The sequence below is a fragment of the Cryptotermes secundus genome, unplaced genomic scaffold, assembly GCF_002891405.2.
Source record: "Cryptotermes secundus unplaced genomic scaffold, Csec_1.0 scaffold478, whole genome shotgun sequence".
Classification (NCBI taxonomy): domain Eukaryota; kingdom Metazoa; phylum Arthropoda; class Insecta; order Blattodea; family Kalotermitidae; genus Cryptotermes; species Cryptotermes secundus.
This window is the reverse complement of record NW_019721767.1, coordinates 269,422-288,345: the sequence shown is the minus strand read 5'-3', so window position 1 is coordinate 288,345 and position 18,924 is coordinate 269,422. Positions and strand designations below refer to the sequence as shown.

Here is an 18,924-nt window from a genome sequence, read left to right as displayed (position 1 = left end):
TCAGCTGTAAAACAATGGAATGATGAGAACAGTCTACACTGTGTTCTCCACAGATGGCACCACACATTCCGGGTGAGAAAATTAGAAGTCGAAGGTGAAGAACCTTTTGCCATCTTGCAGCGGGTTAAAAACATTTTGACAGGTTATCCAGCATCAGTAATCTGGCATATTAACAGTGTAGACTAATAGTAGTTTCAGACTTGAACGATCGGCCCATATGGTGTGTTGCTGAATATGTCTTGAGATGGGCCAAGCTGGAAGCGCTCTTGGGCACACAAGTGAGTAATTTCCATGTATCTCTTGCTATTGTAGAAACAAGTCTTGATGCATTTACCGCCTTTTGAACTAAAAATTGGTTTGTTGTTTACATCCAAGGCAGTGTGGCGTGACTGGCAATAAACAACAGCCTGTCGTTCAGTCATGCACGTCATTAATTAGAACGAAATAAAACTTATCATTGCTGATTCATGTCTTTACTTCAAGAGGAATAAATATTTAGGTTATCGCAAGAACTGTTTCCTTAAATCACGCAGTATTGTTTCATGCATTCGGCTATTTACATCTTTTATATGCCAGCGTAGTCGACGTTAACTGGAAACAATCTCTTGACATAAAAGAGTCTAACCAGTTTGTTATTTTGTATACCTTCTACCTCTAGAGGAATCCTTGTACAAGTCTGTAATTTTTTATAGCCAAAGATTTCTTAACTGAGGGACACTGACTTTTGGGTAGGGTTGCCAGATTTTGTAAAATAAAAAGAAAGGAGTGATGTGTCGTTGCTTGTTTATAACGACATTTTTCACAACTAATAAGCTATAAAATATACATAATCAACATACTACATAACTTACAAAATGCTACTACACATCTGTATTACATAGGCCTACTACACATTTATAGAACAAAACAAATATTACGTAGCCCTATTACATATTTATAGAATGCACAAAATATTCTGCTTTGGTTTAGAACCTCAAGTGTTTGCCAACATTCGCGAAATGAAACATAACGAAAGAAACTATAACAATGTCATTTTCCAAGGATTACAGAAATGTTATGATAATATTTAACCCATGAAATATAATTCGCAGTGGACTTAAATAAAAAAACGGAGAATTATCCACTCTGGGTAAACAATAAACGGAGGGACAAAATTTGGGTGAAAAAACGGAAGAATCTTGGGAAAACGGGGTATCTGGGAACCCTACTTTTGGGGGAAGCCGTATATTCATATGGCACTTACAGAATGAATAACCTGTATTACCAATTAGGTTGCAAAACACTTTTAATAAGTAGTTTCATAGTGAGTTAACTAAATGGTGTTTTTTTCAGAGGTGGTTGGGGGACGGTTGTTAGGTAATAAAACATATTGTGTGATAGTTCGTGAATGCATTCAATGTTCAGTATATCCCATCTTCAAAAAAATTGATACTGAGTGACAGAGAATGGTATTTGCATGTATTTGCTGTAATTTGTTCAGTGTTTAATAAAAAAACGTGCATGAGTCAATGTGTGAGTATTCTTTCTGATGTTAACTACTGATTCATTGGCATGTGTTATTGGTGGACTACATATGTTTTGATTTAAGAACAAATTTGTGACAGGTAAAATTAAGTAAATGTGATTCCTGTCTTCTGGCATGTGGTGTCATATAATCAAGTAGATACCTGCCTACCAAACTGCATGGGTCACATCTTGGAATGCATACCTTAAGAACCTAAGATCTGTCATAGGTTATGATCAGGAATAGTAAGTCCAAGCATCAAATGCCTCCAGGGTTTCAGTGTAGGGAAAACAGTTCCCAGTGGGTTACATGAGTTTGGCCAACTTTTAAGTTAGGTTTAGCATGTTGAGTGGAAAGATGGGAGTGTTCCCTGGATATGACACTTTTCCCAACTTTTATTTTCAATTGAAGGGTGTCAAAAATATTTGTTGAAGCATTTGTGTGATTAAGTTCAGTTCATTTTCTGTACTGAACTGTCATATTGAAATTTTATTTTGGAAATTGAGGCCTTTATTTTGTTCAGAACAGTTTCTGGTATTTGAATCTGGTATTTTTCTTCAAAACAGTCTCATCACAGCAGCAAGTTTTCAACTTCTGTATGTTTTTCCACCTTATACTGTCATCACTGCAGGAGGTTAAGCTATTATGCCTAGCCTATTTCTAAATGTGTTAGTTGCAGTAGCAGTACATAGGTCTGCTGTTAGGGTGCAGGGAATGTGGATACAGTTGCAGTGATCAGCTGTTAAGGAAATCTTGGATTTCACTGGGAATGCTGTTTATATGTTTTTAATGAATGTTGCTGATCAGTAGAAATAGTTATGAATAGACTTTCTTTAAATATTTATTTACACAAAGGAGATCCTGATAAATAAGCACTTACCTTGAATTTAGAATCTTACCAACTGAAGCTAAGAGTCCATAACAAAGGTAAAGCTTTCTCTGTGGTCTAGGGTTCAGAGTTACTGGCTACAGATCCAGAGGTCCCAGGTTCGATTCCCGGCGCTGCCAGATTTTATGAGAAGTAGTGGTTCTGGAACGGGGTCCACCCTGCCTTGTGAGGATAATTGAGGAGCTGTTTCAAGGAAATAGCGGCTCCGGTCTAGAAAACCGAGATTAACGGCCGCGGGAACCCGTTGCGCTGACCACGCGACACCCTCTATCCGCTAAAGTTTACACTAACTTCGGCGACAAGCGGCGGTCGCTCGGTCGATATAGTTCGCTTGCGGACTACAGGCTACTGAGTTTTTTTCCCCTGTGCGTAATTAATTAAGCTCCAGGTCATTAAGTCATATTGGGGAATGGAGGTATAGCTGCACCATTTTTGACATGGGCATCAGACTGAGGTGAGTGGTCAGCTTCACGTCCTGACCGCTTTACTCACGGGGAAAGCCCGAAATACCCATTCGATAAGAAGGGTGAGTGGGGCTCAGAGCTCGTCTGGACGCTATGGAGGAAAGAAAGATCTCTTTGCCCTGCTGGGAATCGAACCATGGCCATCCAGCCTGTAGCCCGTCGCTATGCCGACTCAGCTATCCCAGCTGTAGCAGTCCATAACAATACACACACACACACACGCATACATGCAAATATACTGTATGTGTGTGATTTCAACATGTTGTTTGGACAGATTAATGCGTAGCTGAAGCTTTCTCAGAGCGATATGAGGTGCTTCGAGTTTCTGTCGGGATACCTGTGTCATAATAGATGTTAAGGTGGGTTTCCTAGGTTTCTACGGATGTACGGGTAGGTCAGAATCGTGACCATCACCAGTCCGTCCCTTGACATACTCGTACTTCTGGAGTCACCATCCATAGTTATTCTATCATTTTGCATAACCACAGTAGTTGATACAGCATCCTGAAATACACCAGTAAACTTTAAAATGAAGGTTGACAGTAGCGAGGACAGAACATCGTATTGAAAAGGAGGAAAGAAACGTGATACGTACGAAGTGAAAACGTTCTCGTCCAAGCTATAGCGGCGATTTAACAAACAGGATAGGAATTGTACGTATAGCATAATATTTGAGGCGCATTCAGATATTTCATGTGCGAAATTAATTAAGCCGATTCCCGTGGCTTCGCTCCCATGAATGTAATGATGTCGATGCCGTCAACACTCGCAGAGTCTCAGGCTTCTGTGCTGACTAGCTGTAATTGTAACGGCATTTAGCAAGAGAATTGTCCCAGTGGTACTGGGCCTTGTACTGCGGCCACTTCTGGCCTGTTGTACCAGCCCCAGATGATAGGTGAGGGTGATTGTGGAGCAATTGGTGCAGTGAAGATTGGCAGGGGAAACCGAAGTACTCGGAGAAAACCTGCCCCAGCGCCACTTTGTCCACCACAGATCCCACTTGACCAGACCCGGGATAGAACCCGGGCCGCCGCGGTGGGAAGCCAGCGACTAACCGCTTGAGCTGTGGCGCGGCCCCGTATTGGGCCTTGCTTAGGCAGCACAGAAGGAACGCCATGGTTCGTAACCCGCTGCTTCAGTGACCTTACTTGCAGTTACAATTCATTATTTGACACTATCTGCACAAATAGACAAATCATTCTACATTATGAATGTTCACTTTTTGAATATCATCGCCGTACACTCTCAGCAAGGGCGTAGTTAGTTGAAGCACTATTCTACAAACCGGAAGGTTGCGGGTTCGATTCCTGATGAGGTAATTGGTTGTTTTCGGTGTATCTATTCCATCCAGCCGCACAATGGTCCTGTGGTCGACTCAGCCTCTAACAGCAATGAGTACCAGGAAGATTCCTGGGGGGTAAAGGGCGGCGGGCGCGTAAGGGTGACAACCTTACCGCCGTTTGTGAGCCGACTGTCTATAGACTGTTGGAGCCTCGACCTCTCACACCTCTATGGGCATTCACGGCCTGTTACAGGGGCAGCTTTGCCTTTTTAGACATCAGTTGTAATGAATGGTTAATGATGCCTGAGTATGTTATGTGTGTGTGACTGTTTCCCTGCCTCAAATGTTGAACTGCCTGAACAGACTCCTTTTCGTTAAAATGCATCGGATCTCAGTGGCGGGACCGTCATTAAGTGTGCCATTTCTCTGCAGACGAATCTTGCAATAAGGCCATGATCACTTCCTCAAAATATCGGATATATTTAAATTTCATTCTACCGTATGTGGCCTCACCTGTTATACAGCGTCTCTAAATAAAATAAGAAGCGGTCACTAGAAGCGACTCGGAACATCCCAGTTTATATCCCGTTAGTTTATGTTTGCATGTTTTGTATCGCGTTTGTTCTTGACACTCGTTTCCCGTGTTTGCCCTTCACACCATACCACGGTGATGGAGACGTTTGGCTTTCTTTCTGAATTCGTGCGCGTGGTCACCTACCCCTTTTAGTCTCCACTATGTGAGTGGGTGCTGAAGGCGGATGGCAGCTTCAGCATTTTATCTGCCGGTGGTGTGGTCTGCCTGTACTGCCATTCCTCCACTCCTCGCTACCATCTGCCTTCAGGGCTCACTTTCTTCTCGCAAAGTGACAAGTGTGTTCTCTACATAAATGCCACGAGGCCATTGTTCGCGTATCACACTGCGGTGTTCGCGAAAGGATGTTATAGGCACAACAAGGACGTAGGACCTACGTAATTTCGTTGTCATAAATCTAAAGTGCTTAGCTGCTTAGGATGCTTACCCCTTCCCCCAAAGGGCTGCATCAATAGTCCCTATATCCCGGGAAAACCAAAGTTCCCCTAAATCTGATATCAATAGTTCTATCTTCGGGGATAAAACATCGTGTAAAAGATAAAGTTGCCCCTATGCGCAACGAATTAAGCACTACACTACACATTCTTGACTTCGGCACTAGCTGGAGGTGAGTGGTCAGCTTCACGCCCCGGCCACTTTACCTCCGGGGAAAGAGCCAGCGGTACCAATTGGATAGAAGGTTGATTGGACCCGAGAGCCGGTCTGGACGATTTGGAGAGGAGAAAATTCTTAACTCTATTGGAACTCGAACTCCAACCACCCGGTCGTCCAACCCGTAGCCAGTCGCTACACCGATTGCGCTATCCCGGCTCGTTAAAACGTGTATTCCGTTGAAATCAACGACGTCTTGGAGGAACATGTCGCATCGATCATCAGGGACGAAGAAACGAGCACGAAGAAGGTAGCAAGCAGGTAGCAGCTCAACGGACTACGCGGCAGTATATCCCAGAAGATAGAACTCTTCATGATCATCGCTGTGATAACCTCAGAACGCCCCAGATTTCGTGGGCAACGGAGTAGTTGCAGAAATAGTACCTCGCGTCCATACGCCTGAGTGAGGCTTACGGCAAGTGCATGGCACAAAATATTTCCGACTCTGAAAAATAAATGTTATCCAATCGTAGAGTCCGTGGCTCTTTGCCAAGCAGCTCTGTATATTGGTGCCTCTGTTTTTGTGTGTGTGTGTGTGTGTGTGTGTAGTTAATGACTTGGTTGGCGAAACATCCACTCGGTTCCCTATAAATACACCTCAGTTCCTTGTGTTTATCGCAGAAAATAATTTGGTTATCTTCAAAGAGAGATACATGTAATATTTGTTTTTCTGATCTGGTTTTCCATGCACTGTAAAGTAGAACGGTTTATTGATGTTTTATGCCCCTACTTATTCATTGCGCACTTCAACTCTAATTGCAGTCCAGTAATGGAATAATTAACGTAATATAACTCTCTGGCACGAGAACAGTAAGGTTTTTTTTCTTTGGCACTACAGCCCCAGTGGGCCTAGGCCTACCTCCATGAACTTCTCCGTTCACTTCGGTTTTTTCTAGATCTTACACATTCGGTAGGACCCCTTGGGCGGGTGATCAGCTCGTCGCAAGGCCTCTACCCATACACAAACACAGAAAAACGCACGCACACTAACTAAACATTCATGCCCTGAGTGGGATTCGAACCCACGATCCCGGCTTCCGAGCGAGCGAAGACAGTGCATGCCTTAGACCGCACGGCTACTGTGACTGGCGGAACAGAGTTTAGTGACTTGTTTTCACCATTTTACTTACAACAGTCCATGCTGGTGAATTTCGAGATAGTATTTTGAAATAAGTCTTCAGCTGCTTCGTTTCCAAATCGTTTTTATTTTACCATACATAATAGTACTAGCCTCCCACCACATTCAGCGATATATACTGTTTGAGTTATAACCTCTTTGTAACTTAGTAAAGTGACTGGTTATGGATTGAAAGACTGGGATTCATTTCCCAGAAGGGACAGAGACTGTCTCCCCTTTGCGTCCAAGTCCACATTGGCTCGGACATCTATCCAGCATCCTGTTCAGTGGGACCCTTTCCTTTGGGACAGAGCGGCCGGATCCACTCACGTCCATATAATGTCGTAGTATTATAGGAGATAAAGTCTTGTTCAGTATCATAATAACCATTCATGTAATGGTATATAAAGGCGAGGATGCGAATTTTACAGTAAAATGAGCATTTCAATTAAAAAGCAAAAACTCAGTGGTCCATAGTCCGCAAGCGAAGTATATCGACTGATCGACCGCCGCTTTTCGGTGAAGTTAGTACCAACTTTTGCAGATAGAGGGTGTCACGTGGTCAGCGCAACGGATCCCCACGTCCGTTAATCTCGGTTTTCTAGACCGGAGCCTCTATTCCCTTGCAATAGCTCCTAAGTTATCCTCACGAGGCTGAATGGACCCCGTTCTAGACCCAGAAAATCCATTTCAATTACAAGCCACCTCATTACTTTGCTTTAACATCATCGTGAATACGTCTGTAGAAGTTTATTATGATCGGCGGGGCACCTGCAGGACGGGCGACAGACCAGAAGGAAGACAATAGATCCATCAGCTGCTCGTTGCCACGCGACAGCTGCATGGGTTTGCACTCGAGGGTTTGCCCGGGTTTATTCGGCTCATTTCAGCTGAGAAGATCTTTTCTTTCCGCCAGATAACCTGACTTCATTCGGTATTTACTTTCAAAGGCGCATACTTGTTATGCTTTAAAATGAACGGAAATTTGTTTCAGTCGATAACACGTAGTTGGTGTGAAATAGACTGCTTGGAAAATATTTACGCTCATTCCTTCTCTTATAATGCGACAGCGAAATGTGCAGTAGCAGCATCTGTGATGCTAATGTCCAAGTGGTTTACTCGTAGTCCTATTTTAGGGGAAGTTACTTAGAACCAAGATGTCTGGCCCTGGTCACACAGCTCGACATGACTTAATGCCCATTCTGATATTCTGATGTATAACTAGTGTAACATCTGCTGAGAAATCATCGGTTAGACTCGCCGTTTGTTATATAGGCTTTCATACTGTTAACTTCCTCTGATTATTCCGTATTCGTTTCTAGTCCTACACGTTATGGAATGATACGTTGAGGCCGACGTTTAACGCAGTCTTCCACTGATAACTCAAGCAAATAGTCGATCGTAAACAGTTTCCTTTATATAGTATACTGTATTTCACATATCCGCGTAAAGCTACAGTATTAACAACATTCACAGAATCGACACGATACACTGAAATAAAGGACTGCTCACACATTCGTGTCCTGCTGCATAACCAACATTCATGCAACATGTTAATGGAGCTGAGTCCTTGAGAAGCCGCCATTTCTACAGCTACTCAAGAACTTCCCAGCATTTTATGGAACCCGAAGTCTATTACCATGTTCACAAGGGCTCTCCAGCGGTCCCTATCCTGAGCCACATCAATTCAATCCATACAATCCTATCTTATCTCTCTGAGATCAATTTTATTATTGTCCATCCACCTACGCCTTGGTCTTCCCAGTGATCTCCTTCCGTCCGGCCTTCCCACCAGTATTCTATTTGCATTTCTCTTCTCCCCCATTCGTGCTACATGCCGTGCCCACATCATCCTCCTTGACTTGATCATTCTAATTATAATTGGCGAAGAATACAAGTTATGAAGCTCCTCATTATGCAGTTTTCTCCAACCTCCTGTCACGTCTTCTCTCTTTGGTCCAAATATTCTCTAATATTTACTAAAGCACCCTCCCTTGAACCTGTTGGCCTATCGTATGAGGTACGGACAGAATCATTAAAATAAATAAATAGAATAAACGAATTCGTGGAATGAATTGGTTATTGAAAGAGAACTGAGTTAATATTTAAACATACGTCTAGCAAGATTTTAGTACCTGGGTAATGATTTTTTTTTTAATTCGCTTAGTGGAGGATGGAGTCAAACTGAGTCCACTCGGTACGGCGGCCACTGATTGGCTATTGTAGCCTGTCCCGGGTGATTATGATGATGGAGAATCTGGTGGAATGAAGATTGGCAGGGGATACCGAAGTACTCGAAGAAAACCCGCCCCAGCGCCACTTTGTCCACCACAAATCCCACTTGACCAGATCCGGGATCGAACCTGGGCCGCCGCGGTGGGAAGCCAGCTACTAACCGCTTGAGCTATGGCGCGGCCAACCTGGCTAATAACTGCAGCATGTAATCATTCGAAATTTGACGTCGTGCTTCAGCCGTTGTCCCCTTCCCATACTTCATAGACGCACTCTGCCTCAAGAAGCGCGCGATATGAAATTTCAGAGTTGATATGGTGCACCCGATATAAGGAATAGACTTTGAGCTTTCGATTTCACGGCGCCGTCCGTACGTAGTGAAAAGGAGCGGGGATAGCGCAGTCGGTATAGCGAATGGCTACGGGCCGGACGACCGAGGAGTCGGGAGTTCGAGTCTCTGTATGGTCAAGAATTTTCTCTTCTCCGTGTCTGGTGTCCACCCAACATCCTATCCAACGGGTACCGGGGGCTCTTTACCCCGGGGTAAAGCGGTCGGGGCGTGAAGCTGACCACTCACCTCCAGCTAGTTCCGAGGTCAAGAAAACGCGGATCTATACATCCACTCCCCCATACGTCTACATGGTGTATTGCTTAACTAGTTAAGCACAAGGACAACCTTACCTTTTTATTATTATAGTGAAAGCAATCTGTATGTTACTCGTCCGAACGAACTTATTAATAACAGAGCACTGTATTCCATTTCTAAATTGTCTGACCTCTCCTCGCCGAACGTAATTGTCAGGTTTCTTCTGCAGACCAGCACGTTCCAATTTATTGCAGACAATGTGATATTTCTATAGTAATGCAGTAATGTGATGTGTGCAGTTGACAGATAGTAACAAGTGCTGCTAATAGCGCTGTAGTGCTGTTGTCTGGAAGCAGTAGTGCCTTCTTAACTTCGGACGGACTACAGACATGAGCAGGGCCTGAAGAAGGTGAGGCGGAGCGTGGGCCAATCACAAATGTGGGTCCCCGCTCCTCCCCGGAAGTAACAAATACGTGAATAAAGTAAAGCTGTTCTGTGCTAAACTGATTAAGCACTACGCTGTTAATACTTATGAGGGAGTGGATGTATAGAAGGTCTCGCCAGTGATTGGAGGTGAGTGGTCAGCTTCACGCCCTGGCCGCTTAACTCCGGGGAAGGAACCCCCGGTGCCTGTTGGATAGAAGGATGGGTGGGCCCCAGAACCGGTCTGGACGACGTGAAGAGGAGAAGAATCTTGCCTGTACCGGAATTCGAACCCAGACCCCTCGGGCGTCTAACCCATAGCCAATCGCTATACCGACTGCGGTATATATGTAATAGAAAGTCAGATTTTACGTCATCTGAACACTGCAAGCGAATATCGATGGAAGAATCTTCACATTTTTGCCTACTTATTATAATTTTTAAAGCAGTTAAGAGTATATTTTGGTTCCCCTTCGACACGGAGCCTGGGCGAAATGGCCCTGATGCCGCCCCCTTCATATGGGCCTGAGTCTGAGATTTGCAGTGGTCTGTAGCAATTTCGTGTGGGATAAAATTGCTCTGTATCTCTTATCAGAGAATGTGTGTAGACCTACATATGCACAGCATAACAAAGGGGCCTGGCCGAAGCTCCCTTCCATCTGCAACTGGATCGTCAGGGTCTCCCCTTTTCCGGTCCGAGCGTGTCGGAAGTTCTGCCTGCTGTCTGTGATACCTGGTGGGGCTTCCGCGCCTGGCAGCTGCGCAGGGAACGTCTGCAGCAACCGTCAGCATTGTTGTTTTTGTTTGACTATGCACATCTCTTCCACATATTCGAAAAACTTCCACGTTTGGACCTCGATTTCGGTGACACTAATCTCCTGTTGTTCGATGGCGCATGAGCCCTGTTTCATATTAGTTTATGAGATTCATTAGAATGAATGCTGAATTTACGTTCTTAATGACGTTATGTTTAATCAATAATAAGGCTAATATTTAAAAGAAAAAACTCTAGACTTTATGGAGCCCTTTGTTTATTTACTCGATGTCACTAGTGACTATATCTGGTCCAACAAGGCGACCCGGGTTCGATTGCATATCGGCTAGTGTAGGATTTCTGGTAGACAGAGCGACACTGGAGCGGTTTTCTTGTATACTTCTGTTTCCGCTGCTAGTTTCATTCCACTAAACGCTGCCGCTGACAGCGCCGTTAAATAGCCAACAAAAATAGATCGGGCATGGAGGAAATGTAGGAGCCCGGATAGCGCAGCTGGCGTAGCGACTGGCTACGGACTGGACATCCAATGGGTTGGGGTCGAGTTCCGGTGGGGTCAACAATTTTCTCCACGTCCTCCAGACCGACTCTGGGGTCCACCCAACCTTCTATCTAACGGGTGCCGGGGGCTCTTTCCCCGGGCTAAAGCGGCCGGGGCGTGAAGCTGACCACCTCCAACTAGTTCCAGGTCAAGAAAACGTGGATATATAGATCCACTCCCCCATACGCCTTCATGGCATAATACTCAATTCATTAAGCACAGGGACAACTTTGCCTTTTTGGTGGAAATGTCGCTAATACCATTCCTACGACAACATGGTGTTTATGTTCGGTTCATTAATGTATTCAGTTGATGCGAGAAATATTTGATTAGCAGCTAGCTGCATGTAAATATGGCAGTGTATCGATTCTAAATTCAAGTTATTCAAGAATGCAGCCTCGTAGGTGGGTATCAACCTTTCGAAGGAGTCTGCTGTCTTCATCTTCAGCGTAGCAGTGAAGACGAAAGCATGAGATACCTCCGAAACGTTGGTAATCACCTGCGAAACTACATTTTGTTATAACACGGCCACAGCTGAGATCACTAAATGCTCAATTTCTGTCAGTTATCAATCATGTTTGGGGAACGTAACCAATTCACCATCTATACGTATATGAAAAGCACTCCAAGTAATTAAATTTGGTGCATTATATCTGAAATAAATTTACTTCCCTACTTCAATAATCTTCTGTATTTATATTTCCCGTTTTTTGTTTACATTGGTTATTTACATGGCAGTATAAGTCGTGGTTGCAGTGTTGATCTTGAATGAATGAGATCGCTTCAATTCGCGACTGTGTTCTCCAAGGAAAGTAATTCCTTTCAATACATTCACGCATTACGTCACGACAACACACTAATTCCATACCTTCGTAATCAGTAGGCTTATCAGCTACTACTCAGGACCTGTCTGTCTGTTATCATTTATAAGTATCGCTTTTCAATGGAATGTGCGTTATCTTTTGCTTTTAGCAAACTCGTTCCTTTTATAAGTACAAAACATTGTCCCTGTGCTTAACTAATTAAGCACTACGTCATAAAGGTGGAGTGGATATATAGATCCACATTTTCTTGACCTCGGCACTAGTTGGAGGTGAGCGGTCAGCTTCACGCCCCTGCCACTGTACCGCCGGGGAAAGAGCCCCCGGTACCCATTGGATAGGAGGCTGAGTAAAACCCAGAGGCAGTCTGAACGACTTGGAGAAGAGAAAATTCTTGCCTCCACCGGGACTCGAACTTCGACCTCTCGGTCGTCCAGCCCGTAGCCAATCACTTTACCGACTGCGCTATGCCGGCTCCATAACTCTTATAAGTATTCAGGAGAATATATGAACTTAAAAAGGATCAGTTTGGGGTGTTCCTTGAGAAGAACTTTATGATTTATGCAGGTCACTTAATGGGAGCTGGGATAGCGACTTGCTACGGGCTGGTCGAGCAAGGGGTCGGAGTTCGAGTCCCAGTAAGGTCAAGAATATTCTTTGCACTCCATGTCATCCAGACCGGTTCTGGGGCCCGCGCAGCCTCCTTTCCAATGGGTACCGGAGGATCTTTCCCCGGCGGGTAAAACAACCGGGGCGTGAAACTAACCAGTGACCTCAAACTATTGCTGAGGTCAAGAAAGCGTGGATCTATATATCCACTCCCTCATACGTCTTCATGGCGTTGTGCTTAATTCGTTAAGCACAGGGACAACTTTACCTTTCTTACAGGTCACCAGATAGTTTGTAAAGTTGATTATTTAACAACTCTGTCAGTGTTGAGTCTAGTTAGTTAGTTAGTTATTGGAGAGGGTGGGTTTCCCCATGCACCGCGACCAGTTTGATCTATTGTGCTTCCCTCTATGATATTCTACCAGTCTCTATACCCTACCGATGCTGGTGCTTACCATCAGTCCCGACCAAGCCAGCGAGTTCGGCCTCTACTGGCTTAGCGGTATCTATAATGCTTCCCTCATCTATCAGAGGCGTTAGAGACTACTGTTGGGCGGGAAACGTCCTTGAATTTGGCTCGGTGACCTCCTTTGGAGATATGAGGTTCTTTTACGTGCCGTAAAGCTACGACACGGGACCCACGGCTTAAAGTCCCTCCCGGAGGACTTGTTCCCTGAATTTTTCCGCCCTTAAAAATTCGACGACCTCCACCGGGTTTGAACCCGCGTACTACGAGTCATGAGGTGGGAACGTTACCTCTAGACTACGGAGGCCGCTAGTGTTGAGTCTGTATAGCATCAGCATCAGTGGTGGGATTAATGAATGTGGAGCAGACGGCAAAATAAAATTGGCAAGGGAACTGAAGTATTCTGAGAAAATCGGCCTCAATATCACTTTGTCTACCCCAAATCCGACATGACCTGACCTGGGATCGAACCTGGGTCGCCGCAGTGTGAAGCTGGAGACTGTCATCCGTTTTGAAGGTGGTAGGATAACATTATGACGGGTCTTAGGGAGATTTTTACGAGGCTCGGAGGTAGATGGAAATAACTTATGGATAGCATTGACCTGCAAGTATCAACAAGGGTCATTGAATAGTCACGTACCTTGAAGATGGAGACAGTAAGAATATACGAAACGACGAAAAGAGCCTACATGTAACCTTATATAGTGTAGTATAGGCTAATTGATCTTCATAAACTTGTCCTGAAATAAAGTCTTTTCCTATTGGCTTATTTAGCTGCGTCTTATTTCCTGCGCGAGTTACACGGACGTAGCCTCTGGTGACGTCATGACTGTGAATGATGAGTTGGGAAACATGGGAGAATTGTCGTGGACCACTTTTTAAGGTTCTTGTTAACTCGCAACTTCAAGAATTGTGAAAGATAATAAGAACTCACTAGACCTCTACACTGTTCTAGGGCCACGACGTCGGGATCTCCCGATACGAAGTATGAGCTCTAACCACTGTACCGCGACCTTGAAATCTAATTTTTGTGTCTGAACAAAAGTTGCACCTCTGTCAAATATATCCCTTGACTGCTGAGGGACGCATCTGCCGGTGCTCATTATCAAACCCGGGAGCACATCACTGCACACCGACGTCAGTTGACAAACGTTGACACCGGGCCAGACCTTTTATGCACCCTTTTCTCCTACACATTGCCTTTCAGCCCCATTCTCATACGGCTGAAGTCTGTTGTTTTCAGAAGGTCTGAGAAGTATTGCATCTGCTGCCCGCATTTTTTTTTCAGAAATTTATAATCATTTTTATTTTCTTCGCTCTAAAAATAACTTAACTTCACGGAGTGGAATTTTTCTTGAGAAGTTAATAGTCTGTCCGTTACTCAAGAAAATCCTCGCCTTATATGGAACCTGAATGTTTATTCCGTCGTTTTACAAGACCCTACCGCCGATACATATCTTGAGCCAAATTATTCCACCCCAGACTTTACCACCTCATATCTTCAAGGCCCAGGTCAATATTCTCCCAAGTATGCCTGGATCTTCAAAATAGTATATTCTCTTCAGATTTTCCGACCCAAATTTTGTATGCATTTCTCATCTCTCCAGTGTGTTTTGTGTGCCCGCCCATCTCTTCCCCTTTGGTCTGGACGCGCAGTAGTACGAGTCTCCTCATTATGAAGTTTTCTCCTTCACGTGTTACTCTCTCTGAGGTCCAGATATTCTGAGTACACACACACTCAGACACTCACTTCATATTCATCTTTCGAGGTGAGAAACCACATTTTAGAACAAAACAAAAGACAAAACTATATAACTTTGTATAAAGTTTATAAATCGGTAAAAATTAAATAATGATAAATAAAATATTAATGCAATTATTTAAAACGGCCCGAAGGAAAACTGCGACAGTGCTTATCGTTGTTCAGTGCATGAGAGAGCATTATTGGATGTGCTGTGCTTCAGCCAGAGAAGGTAATTGTTTATTTTGAATGTTCCACCCATTTATTGCATTTGAGATCATTCAGACTAATGTAAGTAAAGTAAAGCTATCCCCGTACCAGGCCGTGAAGGCCCATAGGGTTGTGAGACGTTGAGGGTCCAACAATATCTAGACAATCGGCTCAAAGATGGCGGTAAGGTTGTCAGCCTTACGCGCCGGCCGCGCTTTGCTCCCCAGGAAAATTATTTAATTAATTCCTGGTACTCATTTCTGTTAGAGCTGAGTGAACCCCAGGGCCATAGTGCGGTTAGAAGGATTAGGCCAATTGAAAAAATCCAGTGACCTCATCGGGACTTGAACCCCGTCACCTTCCGGCTTGTAGCATTGCCCCTCAACCAACTACGCCACGGCGTGCCCCTCTGAATAATGTACAGGTGCAAATTGATGCATATAGTGGTCATAAAATGTGCATGGGGCGAAGAGAAGGGGCACGCGGTAGCGTAGGTGGTTGAGGCACTATGCTACAAGCCGGGAGGTCGCGGGTTCCGATGAGGTCATTGGATTTTCTTTAATTGACATAATCCTTCCAGCCATGCTATGACCCTGGGGTCGAATCAGCCTCTGACAGAAATGAGTAGCAAGAATCTTGTTGGGAGCAAAGGGCGGCCGCCGCCTAAGGCGAACAACCTTACCGCCATCTCTGAGCCGATTGTCTAGAAAGCATGGGAGCCTCGACGTCTCACAACCCTATGGGCTTTCACGGCCTGCTACAGGGATAGCTTTTATATAACTTTATATTTTAATTTTTACATTTCTGGATAAGGAATGGGGAAGACAGTATTTTGTGCTGAACAGAGCTGCTGCCTGCTTCATGCTGGTTTCTTGTTGGGCTCACTTTTTGACCCTGATATGTTCCTCCAAAACGTCAGTTGATTTTCACCAGGCTTCATATTCCAGAAGGGAAGTCTTCAGTAGTTAAGACTACTGCATTTTAAATTAGTGATGTACCGTTTCTATTTCCATAACCACATATAACGATGACGTAATTATGTGTTTAATGATTTCACACGTTTCTGTCGTGCAATGCTCGGCAGATGGCACTTTATAATACCACTGGGAGGGGGAGCAGGTGATGTCATATATGAAGTGCCGTCTGAGATGCACCCGGAAGTAGATGGGATATGAATGTAAAAGTACATTAACATTCTTGTTCTTAATTGGTTCGAATGTGTCTGTTATCGTTAACGGACTTCATGTGCTGTTTTGCCGTCTTCGGGTTCTTAGTATCAGGAAAGATGCCATGAGCTCTAAATATTTGTGTAGGCTGATAGCAGAAAGCACTGCAAGCTTCATGGGTTGTTAACATGTGAAGACTTCTATCATTTATCTTCTTTTCTTATTAATTCTCACCATTTCTTTCTTCCCTCTCTTTCTTTTTTACCATTCCTCCACCTGTTTTTCTNATATATATATATATATATATATTGTAGCGTGCACAGCTTTTGCCATGCAATGGCTGCGAGATAACCGAATATACGACAGTTGCTGAGCAACTGCTCGGTAAAAGCACAATAGATCACTGTAGGTCGCGGCGCAAGGGTCGACAAGGCCTACCCCTCATAAATTCATTCATACATTCAGCTGTTATGTAAAGACATTCCCGCGGAAACCAATACGCGCGCAACAATAGACCTACTGTTGGAAACAGGATGTTTTCTGTGTGGTCCGTATCGAGATATTATGAGCAGTACAGTTTGAAGCAATGAGGTCAGTTGATAAGAGTCCTATACGGGAGGCTATGAAGAAACGTTAGCTGAAAGTCGGTATTTCAAGAGAAGCTAGGAGATTGGCGTGAAGTGGCCGCCAACCTGACGGTTATCAGTCGATAGTTGAGTTCTGAGCTTGAGGTTGTGAAGATAGGACCTGAGCGCGTGAAGCTGAAGAATCTCCACTGTTAGAGGCCGTTGTCAGGGCACGGCTGATGAAGACAACAGGCTGGAAAAAGCCTTAACGGGTACTGTGGTGATCTGTGAATTGTGGAGATTAGAGGCAGCGCTGTGAGTACTTGTATTTCCGAGTGGTGTGTATAAGTGATCAAAAAACCCATTCACTAATCCATACCTCCTCTGTAGTCACACCCCTAAATCGCGACTATATATATAGACACACACAGCCCGTTGTAGGTTGCAGAGGAGCTACGTTTAAAGCGTACAGGTCGAGTAGGATGCTTGCCGACAAATTTGAGGAATTGCACGTAAGTTATTGAATGTAGTGAGCAGCTGTCGCTCATGTTGTCCATGTACAGTATATAGAGAAACAGCACCACAGACGTATGAATCGATATGGGTCATGTTAAATGGAGGGAATTATACAGCAGCAGGGGTAGGCAGGTTTCTAACTCACAAGCCGGATGGGCATATTTTTAGGTGACTAGAGCCTCAGAGTCGTGGGCACGCGGTAGCATAGTTGGTTGAGGCACTATGCTACAAGCCGGAAGGTCGCGAGTTCAAGTCCCGATGAGGTCATTGGATTTCTTTTCAATTGACCTAATCCTTCCAGCCACACTATGGCCCTGGGGTCGACTCAACCTCTAACAGAAATGAGTACCAGGAATATTTTTGAAATATTGCCGGGGGTAAAGGGCGACCGGTGCGTAGGGCTGACAACCTTGCCGCCATCTATGAGCCAATTGCCCAGAAAATGTGGTAACCTCAACATTTTACAACCCTATGCACCTCCACGGCCTGTTACAGGGATACCTTTACTTTCTTACTTTAGGGCCTCAGAGTCTCATAAGAAAACATCTCTGGGTAAAGAAATGTTAAATGGGTATCACCTAGTGTTCGCACTGACCGTAGACACGTTATGGATACAGACCCTACTAAAAGATTCAGAAGCAGGATTGTAACACGATTTAATAACGAGTTCGAAAGCATTATGCCAGCCACATGATTATTGTTCACAACCTGCTAAGGCACACAGGGTGGCTCCTACCTGACTATCGTGGCCGTATTGTTACGCCACAGTATCTGAGCGTAATCACGGACTGGATTGGATTATTATCTCCGGCTTTCTTTTCCTACCCCTGTTTTAAATAATGGTCTCTGGAGACAAGCGTACTTAAATGCTTTATATAGTGTTGGAACACTTAATCTGTTTTCAGCAGTAAATGAATTATTTCTACACAGTGCTACAAATTTTCGCTACCAAGAACAGAATGAAGTGACCATCCGCTGCACGCCTGCAGTATGTGATAATGCTGTACGCCACACACTGGTGTCGAAGAAGTTGCTTAAGCATTCACACTGCTTTCCGTCCACGTGTGCCCACTCGTCCTATGCAGCGCGTTTCTTATTCGTGAATTTAACACAAATACAGTACCGTATTTACGCATGTATAGGCCGCACATTTTTTTGCCAAAAATTCAAGAGGAAAACTGGGGTGCGGCTTATATTCGAAATATTCGAAATCACACTTCATTTAAAAAAATTATATTCATAATTAGTAATACAGGGCGTAATACTCCTGAAATAATATTCCAAGAAAATTATTTTTTTCTATAATTTCTGTCTGAAAATTGTGCTGCGGCCTATACACGCACGCGGCCTGTACATGCGTAAATACGGTATTTTTCCGAGACCATGCGGTTTATTACATTGGGTTATGGTATTTTCCAACATGTGGTCCACCGTCGTTTACCTACTGACATGATTACAATCATCGGGTGTTTGGCATTTCCTAGAATATTGAGGTCGAGTAGTTACCGCTCGTATTTGGGAGAGCTCGGGTTCCAGACTTGGTCCGGAGACCGGTTATATTGATTGAGAGTCTTCACGGGTTTCTTCAGTCCCATGGCGTAAATGACATAAAACGGTATGTCAAAATAGCCCATAACTGTTTCCTTCCACATCCTTACCCGGTCTTGTTTCGCATATAATTGAAGCATTTGACGTTGCAAAGGCAAGGACGTTAACACTGAGATGGATGTTAGCAAGACAGATTATGAGGATTGGAGTGGTTGGAACTGGTTCGGA

The 18,924-nt window shown here is 44.2% G+C and overlaps 1 protein-coding gene across 1 annotated transcript in view; it reads left to right on the top strand.

Annotated features, from left to right (window-relative positions):
• The first annotated feature begins 66 nt into the window (after window positions 1-66).
• The window catches only part of LOC111875706 (protein neuralized), a 166,961-nt gene continuing 148,103 nt past the window's right edge, over window positions 67-18,924 (top strand). The window contains exon 1 of the mRNA XM_023872162.2: window positions 67-278. Within this exon, the coding sequence (XP_023727930.1) occupies window positions 245-278 (34 nt within the window). The 5' untranslated portion in view covers window positions 67-244. The remainder of the gene's footprint in view (window positions 279-18,924) is intronic.